Source organism: Erigeron canadensis, chromosome 8 (assembly GCF_010389155.1).
Source record: "Erigeron canadensis isolate Cc75 chromosome 8, C_canadensis_v1, whole genome shotgun sequence".
Classification (NCBI taxonomy): Eukaryota; Viridiplantae; Streptophyta; class Magnoliopsida; order Asterales; family Asteraceae; genus Erigeron; species Erigeron canadensis.
The window spans coordinates 9377182-9392622 of NC_057768.1; the positions used below are offsets into that span (position 1 = coordinate 9377182).

General features: G+C 32.2%; 1 protein-coding gene across 1 annotated transcript; it reads left to right on the forward strand.

The window, feature by feature from the left end:
* The first annotated feature begins 393 nt into the window (after nucleotides 1-393).
* On the forward strand, nucleotides 394-1838 carry LOC122579725 (transcription factor MYB13-like). Its single transcript, XM_043751949.1, has 3 exons — nucleotides 394-543; nucleotides 660-789; nucleotides 1214-1838. Exons 1-3 carry the CDS (start codon nucleotides 414-416, stop codon nucleotides 1746-1748), a joined length of 795 nt encoding a protein of 264 aa, XP_043607884.1. The 5' UTR covers nucleotides 394-413; the 3' UTR covers nucleotides 1749-1838.
* Nucleotides 1839-15441: the final 13603 nt, after the last annotated feature.

Consider the following 15441-nt stretch of genomic DNA (forward strand, 5'->3'; position numbering starts at 1 on the left):
GTCTTGAATCGTTTGAAATAAATATAAATATGTGCCTTAGCTAAACTGATCTCATACTTATAATAATATAATAATAACTAAAAAAGTTACTCAATGCATGGTTACATATCACATAGCAATCGAAAGAAAACGACATTAGATGAAATATATTAAAGGCAATATAGCACATGCTTGTTGATCCATCTTCCTTAAACAATTACTAATATGTGTAAGCTAGGATGCGGAAGAGAGCATATTTGGTCCACCCACCACAATTTAGCCCATGAATAGAAATAATGTAGTACGTAAAATAAACTTGCCATTTGAGCACGTTTTATATTATATGATATTTAGCTACTAGTATATATATGTGTGTACATTGATCAAATAGAGACATAAGAAGTTCGAAAGCAACTTAATTAAAATTAAGAATTATGAAAGGTGTAAGTTTCGATGACAATGGAGTCAAGAAAGGTGCATGGAGTGAAGAAGAAGATGAAAAGTTACGAGCCTACATCCAAAGATATGGCCATTGGAATTGGGGTTTACTTCCAAAATTTGCTGGTACAAATATCACCTTAAAGTTTTAACGAAAAAATTTAAAAAATATCACCACAAGTTTTGGAAAATATGCAACATTTTCCACTAAATGGCACTCGTTAATTCGTTTTTCATTTTAGGTTTGTCGAGAAGCGGGAAGAGTTGCAGGTTGCGATGGATGAATTATCTTCGTCCAAACATGAAACATGGAAATTTTACGATGGAAGAAGACGACATGATCATTTATTTACATAACGAGCTTGGTAACAAGTAAGTTGTACGAGTACATTTTAGGGCGAATCATATCTATATATCCTTCGTGTTGTCATGCAAATTAATGCATACACCTATTCAAAATAGAAAAGAAAAATAAAGTTCTTGAATGATAGTGCATATTCAACATTACAACAAACAAAAATGTCATATAGTGCCAGCGGTTTTTAATCCATCATTTTCATTTCTTGACGTTTTTTATTGTGTCACTAAAATCAGTGTCACTATATGTCTATATATGACCCTTTATTCCAACTTATTTACATAATAACCCCTCTTAACGTTTTCAGTCATTGTCAAGTATAATTCGTTAATCTTTCTTCTAATCTCATTATTTGATTGTATCAAGCGTCATGATCACTCCATGCAAGTTGTATATATCAATGCGTACTTAAATTACATTCTATTAATCAATTTATAGATGGTCTGCGATAGCTGCAAAGTTGCCAGGAAGAAGCGACAATGAAATAAAAAACCGATGGAACACACATTTGAGGAAGCGTGTGTTAGATCAAGAAGACGAAACCATCAAACCTAATTATCAGGCGAACGACATGAATGAAAATTGGAATCCAGAATACCAACTCCAAAGTAGTGAAATGTTTTTGGGAGGCTCATCTGAATCATCATCGTCATATTATTCATCACCCTCTGATCAATTACCATCATCGTATTGGTCTAATGGCTCTGAATATGTAGCTCAAAGTGATATAGTACCACCAATGCAAAATTATGATCAAGTGACTGGAGATTTTTGGACTGAGCCATTTTTTCCGGATATCACATCATCAATTGATCATAGTATGTTGTCACCTTTGAATATAGTTGATGATTGCATTGCGCCATCTCCTTGTTATAATACGACGATGAATGAAGAGCTTTCATGGCCAATGATGGATTCATATATGGAATACAACAATAGTGAATTCCCAAATTGTTGGGATACTATCCAATAATGTAACGAGATGTATGTATGGATCATCTATATAATATATACTCGTAATAAAACCACATATATACGAAGTATATTCACTTGATCCATTTCAAATGGGTATGTCTAATAATACCATTTGCATTGATTGGTCATAATTTAACATTTTTGATGACGCGTTTAATTTGTCTCGTCATATATATAATTATTACTGCTTGGTTACACGTATGTCAGTATGTGAAGATTTATTACTTTAGTATATTTCCTCTATTATATTCGATACTTTGTTAGAAGTGTATTCAATCTTCTCTAAATTAAACAAAGACAATGTACAAGGATACTAATACTTCGATTAGATATGTTAATTGTAGTTATTAAAATATCAGTTGTCCTTATAGGGGTAGTTATCGTTCGAAAAAAAAGTTGTGATAAGAAAGTATAAATATTTTTTATTCTTTTGTAAAACTCGCTTAAGATTCACTTTACATATACGAGAGTAAGTACCCGCGCGTTGCGGCGGTGAGATAGTGGGGTGATAGGTCATATAGTATGATAGGTCATAGGAGATAATATGCCATAGAGTATGATAGCCAAATGTCTTAGCCGTCATGGCTCCACCATCGGATTTAAAAATTCGTCGAAAGTATATCGAATGACATCTTTAACTAAAGAGCATGAAATTTTTAAGAACATCCATATAATTTTTAAATTTGTCGATGTACGGATTTTGAGATAAAAGATTTTGAATGAATAGGAGGAATAAATGAATTATGGAGGAGAGAGAAAACAAATGATTAGTTGAGATTTGAAGAGAAAGATATGATAATATAGTTATTTTTAGGTAAATATATAATAGATAGAGTCTCTAGGGGAACATTTTGGAAAAGTAAATATTAAAACTTAAATTTTAGACAAGGGAAATTTGCTTTATAATATAGTATAGATATAGATATACAAGTCAAGGTTAATATGATTTTGTGTTCCAAACTTATACAGGTTTCATACAAATCGTTGTCTCCAACAGGTGGTTATTGTGGTTTGTATTAAACCGGTATAACTTTTATGTTAGCAACGTAAACAGAACGACATAGGGCTTTTAATCTTTTATTTATCTACGGAAGGTTTTCATTTGACCTATTAAATACTAATACCAAAATGTTTTGACCCATTAGTAGATGCACCCACTCTATATATATATATATATATAGGAAAGGGAATATGTAGCTATCTTGTATCTAAGTTTGGGTATAAAACCCCTTACATGTCAATTTTTTAAACCATAAATATCATGGGGGTCATGTGAATACATGATAGTCATATATTCACTTTTTCCATATATATATATATATAAGAAGTAAAGTTATGGTAGTGATGTAAGGACCTCCAGGCTCCAGGCTCCAGTTTACGAAGATTGAATTCTTGACCTTTATCTCCAGAGGTAGGAATTTTAACCATTTGATCTAACACAGTTGATTTTTCTCACTTTAAATATACGTTTTAACATAAAAAAGTCTTCCAACATTTTCCCCTAATTTCAAATTGTCTTCATCCTTTGATCTTAATTAATCCTTATCAAAGATGGTGCTGATTGCTTGCTTCCTCTCGTCCATGTTTTTATATTTTGAGTAACCTTTTGTGTTTGGATTCTGTTTACAGTAGCCCTATATTCTAATCTTCTTCTCTGTTTCGATCCCAAGAATACGCTTCCATTTTTCACAGCCTTGACCCGTTTCAATTTTTGAGTTGGCAAAATCTTCACCTTTTTTTTTTTTTTTTTTTTTCTTTTATCTTTCTCAGTTTCATCAAGCCATTCTTACTTAGTTTGCTTGGACATTGATAAGCCTAATGTCCAAACTATGAACAACGATAGGATTGAGGTTTGATCCTCTCAAATTATGTTTCAGCTACACCCTTTTCATTTGGTTCGCCATATACGTTCTTTCTGGCTTCACAACTAGCTACTAATGGCGGTTGTTTCAAATTTTGGGGATTTTTTTTATTTATGGATTGATATAACTTTTTTGAACAAAAATATGAGGAATAGAGACCGTCTGGGTAGAGAACAACCGGTCTCTATTCTTTTTAAAGTTTAGAAACCACTTGTTTTATGTCTTTATTCATTTTACAACCGGTCTCTATTACTATATAACTATAGAGACCGGTTGTGAATGTTTATAGACCACTATTTTAGAGAACAATCGGTCTCTATTCTTTCAACCGGTCTCTATTCCTCAAACTTTATAGTAGTGTAGCGCCCAATGTTCTTTATAAACAGCTTTCTTTGATTCCCACATAATCTCAAATCCTTCTTGGCTTCTAAAACTAAACTTCTCCTGCCAATTCTTTTGGCGGTAGTATAGTAACATACTATAAGATGGACAAGAATCCTTTAAAATCATTTCAATATTATAGGTAAAGTTAAAGCAACTTATACCATTGGATTAAAATCAATGGTCAAGATTCAAATTTGAATTTTGAATCTCAACCGTTGATGAAATCAATGGTTCAAGTTATTTCAACTTTACTATAAAGTTGAAACAATGTTAGAGGATCTCTATCCCTATAAGATATATCGAGGAGCTTAATATAGCAATCTTTCAATTCATTTCCATACTCTTTTAATACGTACCCCAATTCTTGCACAACCTTTTCCCCATTTCTTCCTAAATAATACCCTCCAAATGATTAGACAATCTTGAACAATACTCACAAACTAATTTGTTTGTTTCCTACGGTTGGTGGTATGTTAACTATATTTGATCTCTTTTAAGTAATTTGAGTAGATACATATCATCAATTTATTAATCTATTCTTGTTCACAACAAAATTATTTTTTGTGGGAGTGCAGTGGTATGAATATTTCAACATAAACATACGACCATTTATTTATGAATTATTGGAGTCGTAAATAAAAAGTAATAAGATTCTACTTGAGCTTGAATAATTGAAAGCTGCCAAAAATAAATTAGAAATGAGAGTTAATTACATAAATCGTTGTTGCCATTGACCTCAATTTGTAACTTTCTAGCTTTCCCCGCGACTTTTTCTTTTTCATCAACACTTTTAGTCCTTACCATTAACGTCGTTTAAAAATCCAATTACCCCGTGACTTTTTTGTATCAAATGGAAAATCTTGTGATGTGGGGAATATTTTGTTATTATTTACGCTTTTGGTCCATGTGTTTAAGAGATGTTTAATATAAGCATCACGTGTGTGCACGTGATGACTTTTTAAACCAATTTTAATAGTCAAGACCAAAAGTGATGCTAGAAAAGAAAATTTTGGACTAAAAGTGTATTAAATGAAATTTAAGGATGAAAGATGCAAGTGTAGATTTACGACAAGGATGATTTCTGTAATTAATTCTACAAATGACTAACTTACTAAAACAACAGATTTAGGTCAAAAACTAAGTTGGGTACCATCAGGCTATGGGCCAAACAAAGGTGAACCATGGGGGCCACTAAGTGCGGTGACGAAAATAGGGAAAAGGGAGGGGTGAAACTTTAAGAAACTTTTTCACATCTCATATTGGAAAAAGAATAAACTTTGAAGTCCCCCTCTCTTTGTAAATAGCTAGAGGGTTTTGTCCATGCTTTTTCATTTAAAAAAAAAACTCAGTAAATTAAAAAAAAAATTTCTTTTCCATTGGCATGGATCGAAATCACTCCTGTTGGTTGAAGATTTTTGATTTGAAATTATTCTGATAATTTGGTCATTTTGTTTTCGACTAGGTTCGAGTTGTGACTAACACGTAGCTAGTATCAATTAGTTTATGTATACAAGACTAGTGAGGAATTCTATTTTAGGCTCTAGTACGTGAAATAAATCACACCTTCCACTTTGTATGTAAACAAGGTTAGTTATTCAAATTTTAGTTTAGTTGGTTATATGATGGTAGCACTTTATATAGGGTATAATAGTATATTATTAAGCTCTCAGTCTAATAGAAGAGACTTAAAAAAGTTGTGGTATTAGACTAAAAAAAAATTCAAGGGACCCCATAGCAAAATATAAAGTAGTGAAAATTACAATTTTCATCCTTAAAGTTGGCAAGATTTGCACTTTTCATCCATAAAACATAAAAATAGCAAAAACAATCCTAATCTTGACAGTTTTTGCAAACTTTGTCCGTGCAACTAAATGCTTTTAGATTTTCTCCGTTAAAGTGAAGATACTTTTGCCAATTAGAAATCATTTTCTTTTTTTCTTTCTTTCTTTCTGATTTTCTTCCACCAAAAACAACAGCCAAAGATCGATCGGTATTTCGTCAATTCCACTAAATTTTCTTTATTTTCCTTTCAATTAGTACAATTACATAACAATCGGCCTAAAGAAAGATAAAAAGAGAAAATTTTATAGAAACACTATCCATCGATTGATCTAAAGATCATGGGATGACAAAAGGGCTATTAAATGTGCTTATTTAAGAAAAAGGTTGAACGGACAACCCATCAAAATAGGGTTTCCGTTTCGATTCAAAGCTTTTACCGGTTTGAAAGTAATTCCCTTTATTTTTTCTATCAAGTGTCATCCGTATTCTTCGTTTGATTACTCTCACCTTATCTTGGTCAAAAGATCGCAAAGTTCTTTCGTCAAAAGATACGCGTCGGAATTTTGATCTTCTCTTAATTATATAGAAATGAGGGATTTGGTTGACATTCTAATCTATTAGGAGAATCGAGCTTGACAAACTTGCAGAGATATTTTTTTCCTTCAATGTTGGTTCATTCCAAATGTCGAGTCGGAATAAGTCAACTCTGGACCCTCAACTTGGTTATTAAGATTCCTGTGTAAATTCTACTCAGGGTAACCTTTAGGTTTCCTGTTGACAGCCGTTGTGTTGATTACATTAAGTGCCATATATTTACGGTCTATCCTTCGGGGATAGCCAAATGATAGCTTCTGAAATTATTTGTCGTGCTAACTAGATCAAATTCACTATAGCGCGCAATTAGGTGGCACACTGCCACACTAAGTTGATTTTACATCTTCGTTTAGTTGAGTTTTTGTAATTATGGAGATCTCGTACGTAGTTGTCCTATTCATATGGAGATTGTTTATAAGTGACGATGTGTTTAATATCATTTTTGTAGTCTGATATAGGCTTGTAAATGAACTAAACAACTCATGAACCGTTTGGGTGGGAGTTTGTTCGTGTTTGTACGTTTAGTTAATAAAAAAACATGAACATAAAGGTTTGTTCGTTTAGTTAAATGAACGAACATGAACAACGATCTCGTTCGTTAGTTTATGTTCATGAATGTTCGATTATTTGTTCGTGAACGTTCGTTCGTTTATGTTCGTGAACAATCGTTTGTTTATTTTCATGAACGTTTGTTCGTGTTGCAATTGTGTGAACTTTCGTAACTTTAACCACAAAGCTACGAATGATATTTGATCATTTACACATTTAGATAAATTGTTTTAATTAAGTTATCTGTTTATAAATTAAAGTGAGCTTAATTAAGATAAATGGATAAACCGACAACCGTCATTTATAAAAGTCAATTAAAGTTAGTTTTAATTGATTGGATAATTGACTTAATAATTAAAAGTGGTTTAGATAATTAAAAGGATTAGCAGGGTGGACAATTAATTAGTTAAAAGTTCATAACTAGTTAATAATTGATTAACTAAGTTAAGAAAGCCTAATTTAGTTTCAACAAAAGGTTTCTTGTCTTTTGTGTTTGGTTGGTGTCGAATTTAATAATCCTAAGAAGGGAATTCGAATTCGATTTTCTTCATAAAAGAAGAGTCGAATTCAAACTTAGGGATAATTCGAGGGTTTCGGTTGGTTGCGGTCGTAAACTTAAAGGTGCCCAGCAGATCTTTGGTTGACGCATTATTCGCGTACGCACTCTTGGAGGATTTCTACATTTGGAATCTTGTTTTCGGCATCTTCAATCTCAATGAGGAATCTCTACTACCATAACGAGGTTAGTTTGTATATATTTAAGTTACTTATATTTCGTGCATGTGTATCTTGGAAAAGGGATGTTAAATTAGATTTAATAGTTTATTAACACACTTCCGCTACTTACTCTGATTTAATAAGTTGTTTTATTAATTATGAAAATTATTTTTGTCGTTCAAATCCCTTCGGTCACCCGACCCATTTATGTTATTCTGTTAATAAAATCTCAACAGTTCATGTATGTTCATTTACATATACTAATACCCAATCAACTATACTTGATAATTAATATACATATATCTTATAAAAAATATATATATATATATATATGTTGAAATACATTAAATTATTAATACCTACTTATCTATATGTAAAGAAAAAGTTTAAATATAAATATTTTTTTTTTATTTAAACGGATGTAATCTTGTGATATTAGGCTCGAAGTTAAAACTTTTAACCCTACTTTTTGGAAATGATAATATAAACCTCTTTTAATTAGATAAATGTTGTAAATTCACTTTATAAGTAGGAATGTTCCATATAACTTTTAACTGATGGATATTTTGTAAGCTTGAATTTGAAATCTAACATTTGTAACTATATGTTTGTTCATTAGTGTTCGTTTGTGTTCGTAAACACAACATTATGTTTGTTTATCCGTTCATTAATGGTTCATTACTTAAATGAACAAACATGAACAAATATGAAATTGTTTGATGTTTGTATGATTTAAAAATATGATGTGCATGTCAACTTTTTTTACATATGCCTAAGTTAAGGGAACTTGAGAACTTCGACAATGGCTAAATCTTAGAAACAAAAACGATTTTTTTAAACCTAGATATTTAGATTTTAATCATACTTAACTAAAGGTTTGCAACCCTGCATTGCGGGGTTTGCAAGAAACCAAGAAGTAACATGTAGTAGAAAACCCGAACGGGATGTGATGTGGCAAAATCCAAATATTGTTACGGGGTGTAACTTACGAATAGTAATTTGTCATTGCTAAAATGTAACACCCGTCGTTTTAAAAATATGGATTTCCAAAAGTTTTCGCCAAACGGCGTCAAAAGATAGCGCAAGTAAACTTTAAAAGAAAAACCAAAAGGAAACGTTTGGTTCATTTATTAATTGGTGTTACCAGCAATGTCATCGAAATAAGCTCAAATGGAAATCTATCGGTTGTCCAACATTAAACAACCGACATTATAGTAAATGCAAATCATAAATATCTAAACATAAATCAATGTCTAGTGCGAGCAGCCACTATGGGTAAACTACAGCCAGCTTTAATATCATCTACCCATGCCTCACATCTTCTCACATCTACCTGCTCACTAAGGTAGATAACACATTTTAAAAGAGCAAGTGTTAGTTAACGAATTAGCTAAGTAAGATAACACATCATTAATAAAATATTTGTCCATTTAAACATTATATAAAAGTCATATTAAATAGTTAAGGCGCATATCACATCAATGCATCACGTCATCCATAAAATATCATCGCATCAAACATCATCATAATACGTTGAATCATCCTAGATGTGCCTAGTCATCTTTTACTTCACATATAACATATAAGCATCATCGTATAGTGTGACATAAGTCACTCATCACATATAAGCTGTAAGTTTGTGTGTAGGCGTTCATAAGACCTAACAGGGAACTTCACACCCGACTGGATGGATAAGACTTACGGCGGTCCATCAATGTCGTTAAGGAATAACAAGCCAATCCAGGAGTAGCCCGTATGTTTAAAGACATTGGTGGGTAATCACGCCACCCGGAGATACTCAGACCACGTAATTATGTTGCAAGAAGCCACCGAAGCAACCACATCAACGTACTACCCTGGCAAAGGCACGTATGGGTTAAGCTTAACACTTCTCACATCATTTACAAGCTCGATTTGCATCACATATAGTTTAGGTGTCCACATTACCTAAATAATCATCACATCACATCAAGTCACTTTAACGTTTGGGCCCTTAAACGTGCACGTGTCATGACAACTTACAAAGTCTAGTGAACTCAATGTACAAGCCCTGTAATCATCACATTTCACATCTACACATGCATATATAGTTCCTCACATATCAGAAGCCATTTCATGTCATCTTTAATTTTATATCGTATATCCTTGCATATCATCTATCATCTCATAATAATATATATCATATCATGACATCTTATAACAATACATATCATATCATGGCATCTGATAACAATACATATCATATTATATCATATTTCATAACATCTTAAAGCATTTCATAGTGTTTCACATCATACCATATCATATCATAACATCACATATCTTTGGGGTAGCATTTTAGGTATCCATATACATCTGCATAGCCCATATCACCTCCCGTATAATCCTGAATACCATAAGCAAACAAGATATCATTAGGGGAAGTTATTATATGAAAACTATGTTTTTGTTGAACCCTCAGCGTGTCAAAGTTGTGTATCTTACCTCAATGGAGTGCACAAGAATCATCAAATAAGTCTACCGTACTTGACAAGTGTTTCCGACAACCTATGGTACAAGAATAATTGAACATAAGACAACTAGACACTTAATCACACTTTGGAACACTCTAACGTGTGATATCGCCGAGACCATTAGTGGTCTTGTCGATATCGAGCTCTAGAACACGCCAACCAAAAGATCATACAGTGGTCACGAAGGTACCTTGGTGCATATCGGCGATATCGCAGTCTAGAACCAAAAACCAAACACTGGTCATGAAGGTACCGTGATGTGTATCGGCGGTATCGCTGACCAGATCAGATTTCAACCCTTTTTGGACTCCTAATTGAATCCTATACGTCCTTAACACCTTAAATTGAGCCGGAGAAATAAAACTAACATATTTTATGGTACAATTGATGACTTTAATCAATTAATTGATTCCTTAACCAATCATAAACATTACCCACTCAATTGATCCCCAGAATGACATTAAATCGGTAAACGTTTTGCAATTGTATCATACTCAACCCTCATGGCCAGAATCGAACGAACAACCCTAATAAAAAGACTCATCAATTGATCAAGGGATCGTGCTTTACCTGTAAGAGAAATTAATGGATTGGAAGCTAGAAGAAATCCCCATCGAATTGTTTCCGAATCACACAAAACTTGAGGATAGGCTCTAGGGTTCTTGAGGGAGAGTCTTAAGAAGACTAAAAACTGATTTAAGCTAATGATAGCTCACGCATCTGACCTAAAGCTGTTGTACACACTTTTCAAGACTCGACATTTAGGCCTCTCAAGTCTTTAAACGTTACTTTCTTGGCTTAACTTTCTCACCGGAACACTTAACGACTTAACAAGTACTTAACTTTCATGACTTACTTTAATTACATTCTTTTAACTCACATTAATCATATCATAATAAACGCATAAGCATTTAATCACATAACCCCGTTTATGGCACGTAACTTAACGAACCTGACGTTAACTAACGGAATAGTCAAACTTGAGAAGTTTGGGATGTTACATAAAAACTTTGACATATGAAATATATATTTAATAAAGTCACTACTACAAAGATTATATTGAAAGAAAATAAATATGTAAAACCAAGAAGTAACTTGTAATTTTATACCTAAACGGAATAATGTGTGGTAAAATCCTAATAGTGGTAAATTTTGAATGAAATGGGGTGCGACGTGAGATAATCTGGACGGTGGATGTTTTGTTTTAAAGAAAATTTCACAAATGGTCTCTGTGGTTGTCGGTATTCTCATTTTGCCCCCTGTGTTATTTTTTCGTTGCAAACAATCCCTCGGTTTTTCATTCTTCTTGCCAACAGTCCCTGACAAACTTCTATTAAATTTAGCCATTAAATCCCTCAATGATGTGTGAAATCGAGTAATAAAATTTATAAACACGAATTACAAAAAGACTGCCTACAACACACTCACAGGTAATGAACCTGGTCGCATGCAGTATAGTAAATTCGGTAAATCCGAGATTGATCACAAGGACTTTGTAACTAATTGTTAAAATAAAGTAATTCAAGTGAGGGGGGGGGGTGTCTGTGATCGAATTGTCACTTTGCAATTAGTTAGCAAATTTGTTAGTAATCCCTCAGGATTAATTGAAAAAGAGTTTTTGTTTAAAACAATAAATTAAAAAGGTCATCCATCTTGAATTCACTCAACGACATGTTCAGATTGCACGTAAATGAAGTTCAAATCCAAATTAAGTTGATTAAATAACCGAGACTCAAATAAAGCACCAACCCCGTATCGTCAAGTTAATAACATCATTTGACTCTCTTGCTTAAACTAGTTTCAATACAAAGACCGGTACCCCAAGACATCTTTTATAACTTCCCTAATCAAACAACTGTTTTGGTTATTAAAATAACAATTAAACCTACCGATTATACCCAACCGTTTACACATTTCTCCTTATTATCATTGGATGATTATCTACCGTACCCGTTATAGATCCAATTATTTGTACCCAAATAATCATAAAAACATATATGCAATCAATAATTACCATTAAAGCTGCACATACATCACCAACCAATCCAACATAAATTAAAAGAGAAAAATACGCTAAGATCTCGATATAACGTTAGATAAAATCAACATTAAATTATAAAAATTGTGCAATCCTTACATATTGTCTCACTCCATTAAGATGGATGATAAAGTGATTAGCCACTCATATTAAAATAAGAATAACAAATCAAATAGAAACAATTCATTGTTACCGAATGATAATAAATCGAAAGCAATAAACGAAATTGATCCAATCGTAATCTTGATCTTCAAAGGTGCAAGAACTGATGAAAAGTCTCCTTTTTGTTCTCTAAAACCGGCTGGAAAAAGATGGAATAAGGTTTTGGAATTATTCGCAAGCTATTTATATTTTCCAAAAAAATATCAAAATTTTCGTCCAGCACTATGGCACAGTTTACACACTGCGGCGCAGTGGCTGTTGACTTTCGTTGATCTTGTATTTGAACGAACTGATGGGACTGTGACACAGTGTATCTCACTGCGGTGCAGTGAAATTATCGAACCTTTAATTGTTGCGCAGTTAGGTAACTGTGGAACAATATCTCTTTAACAATCCCACTGTGTCACACAGTTAGTAAACTGTGGCACAGTTGAGTGCTGTACAACTGAAAACTTCATCTTCATGTCTTGTAAATCTTCCGTAAGCGTTCATTTCACTTCAAAATGTCGTTTTCTCCATAATTATGTTCAAGTACTTGTTATCTCCCTGAAACACTAACAAATGCCATAAACGAACCAAATATATACTAAAACGACTCGAAAACCGTGCTAAATCAACTAAATAAAGTGTGGGAAGTGGGTATAAAATACGACATATCACTCACGTACATATCACATGATGGCATTTTAGTCCATTTACATTAAAAAAAAACATCATCTTCTTTCTTCTACTTCTTCCTTTTTCCATCTTTCGGCCACCACTACAAAAATCTGGCCAATTAGTCAGTAAAACACTCAAACAATATACATACACAAATCACTAGAAGCCTTACAACCATATAATCACTCCCATAGTCCCATACGATAAATTAGTTTGTCTCTCATCATTCTCAATAAACAACACAAATACACAATCCTAAATCCAACATCTTCTTTGAATCCGTATGACACCTGCAAATCCCTAAGTAATCACAATGAAAGAGATTATAGATAAAGGGGAGAAAATACATAATTGATAAAGGAAAAAATTGGAGTTTGTAACCGTGTTGTCGAAGCCACTGGAGCAACCAGTGCCGGAACTTATGCAACCCCATGTAACCTCCTGCCAACAACAATCAACCACCGCTGTTGTAGCCTTCAACGACCACCACTCCCACTGCTGTAGCTTTCAACCACCACTGTTCCTCGCATCTGACCACCATTCCATTCATTTCAATCCACTTTTTTTAGGTAAAGATCTAAAGAACAGATTTTACTACTTAATAATATATAAATTATTTTCCTGCGTAATACGCGAGATAAACATAGTAAATTTTAAAAATAATATAATTATTGTAGATAAGACTGTTAAAATATAATTGTATTATTTAAATTTTTATTTGCTTAAAAAAATGTCTAGTAAGATATATAAATTTTTGTATAATGACAATATAATGTTAAATACATTTAATATTGCTGAAGATATTATTATTCAAAATTTCTTTTTAGTGTAGTTGGTTGTATAATATGGTTGTTATATATATGTATAATGACGATATAAAAATAAATATAAACAAAACATTTTATTTAGTGCACTGATTAAATTTCAAACTAATTAACTTTGGTGAGTTGGCCACCATGACACCATTGAGAGCATGTTGTTTCGAAGGACGCATGTTCAATTCTCGTCATAGATAAGATTGATAATGGTAGCTAATCATCAATACAAAAAACTCAGCATTGAGGTTTCGTAGGTACCAATTCGGTACATGGAATGAAATGGTTCTCTTTGATTTACCCTTTTCCTTAAACGAAATTTCAAAAAACATATTATCTTCTTATTTTTATAAAATCAAATACCCAATTATAAATCTTAAACTATAATATGTATTTAATAAAACAACATATTTATTTTATGTGCTTTGTTAGAATATTCTAACTTCTAATAATAAATTACATAATCTAACTTCCAAATTTATGTGTTTTGTATGAGTATTTTTTTTGTATTTTATCAAATTGAAAATTGATGATGTCATTATTAATTTAGTTATTATAAATTAAAAATCATAATAATCATTATCCAAATATATTAATATATTATATTTATATTAATATTAATATTTGTAGAAAAAATCTCACTAATTTACCCTTACTAAATAATTAATTTATAATTATTACAATTTGTAGTTATAATTTTATTTTAGATTTTCATCATTTAACTAATAAACAAATTTAAACATTTTATTTCTATTTTTTTCCTCTGAAATCTTTTGTAACATCCCGAACTTTTCATGTTTGACTTGTTGACTTGACTGTTAGTTAACGTTAGATTCCGTCAAGTTGTGTGCCTTAATTGGATTATGTAATTAAATGCTTATGTATTTAATATGTTATGATTAAAATAAGTTGAATTAGAGTAATTAAAAGTAAAGTTATGAAAGTCAAGTATTGGTAAGTTATAAAGTATTCCCGATATAAAGAAAAGTCTTAGATGTAACGTTTATAGAGTTGAGGGACTTAAGATGGAACTTAAGAAGATGATGGCCAGGGGTCCTAATTATCATTCTTCAGATTTTACGTGAGAAAGAAACCCTAAGCCGCCCCCTCTTCCCTCTCAAATAAATTCTCCATCCAAAACCCTGTGTTTCTTGGTGTTTGATTGAGTTTGATCAAGATCTTTCGTCATTGTGATTATATACAAGTAATATAGATGATTTCCCTTTGAATTTTGATGATATTTGTCAATTAATTAGATTCAAATTTGGTCTTAGGATTTGGGTTGGTTTAATTGCAATTTGTTAATCAATTTCGAGTCATTCGAGTGATTAATCGATTGTATAATGATGTTAAATGATTCAAGGATCAATTGTTGTTTTCAATGGGTCATTAAGGTCTTATTTTAAGTGTATTTGATGTTCATAAGACCTGGAGATGTGTTTAAGTCATTTGGGATATGTTTGGTTAGGTTTTGGAGTTGTTTTTCACGTCTAGTCGTCGTAACTCCTGATACGGTTGTGTAACTCCCGTTAGCTAGGCAACTTGTGATGACACCTACACTGTAACTCCCGTTACTATTTTCATAACTCCCGTTAGGGATTGATTTTGTTAACAT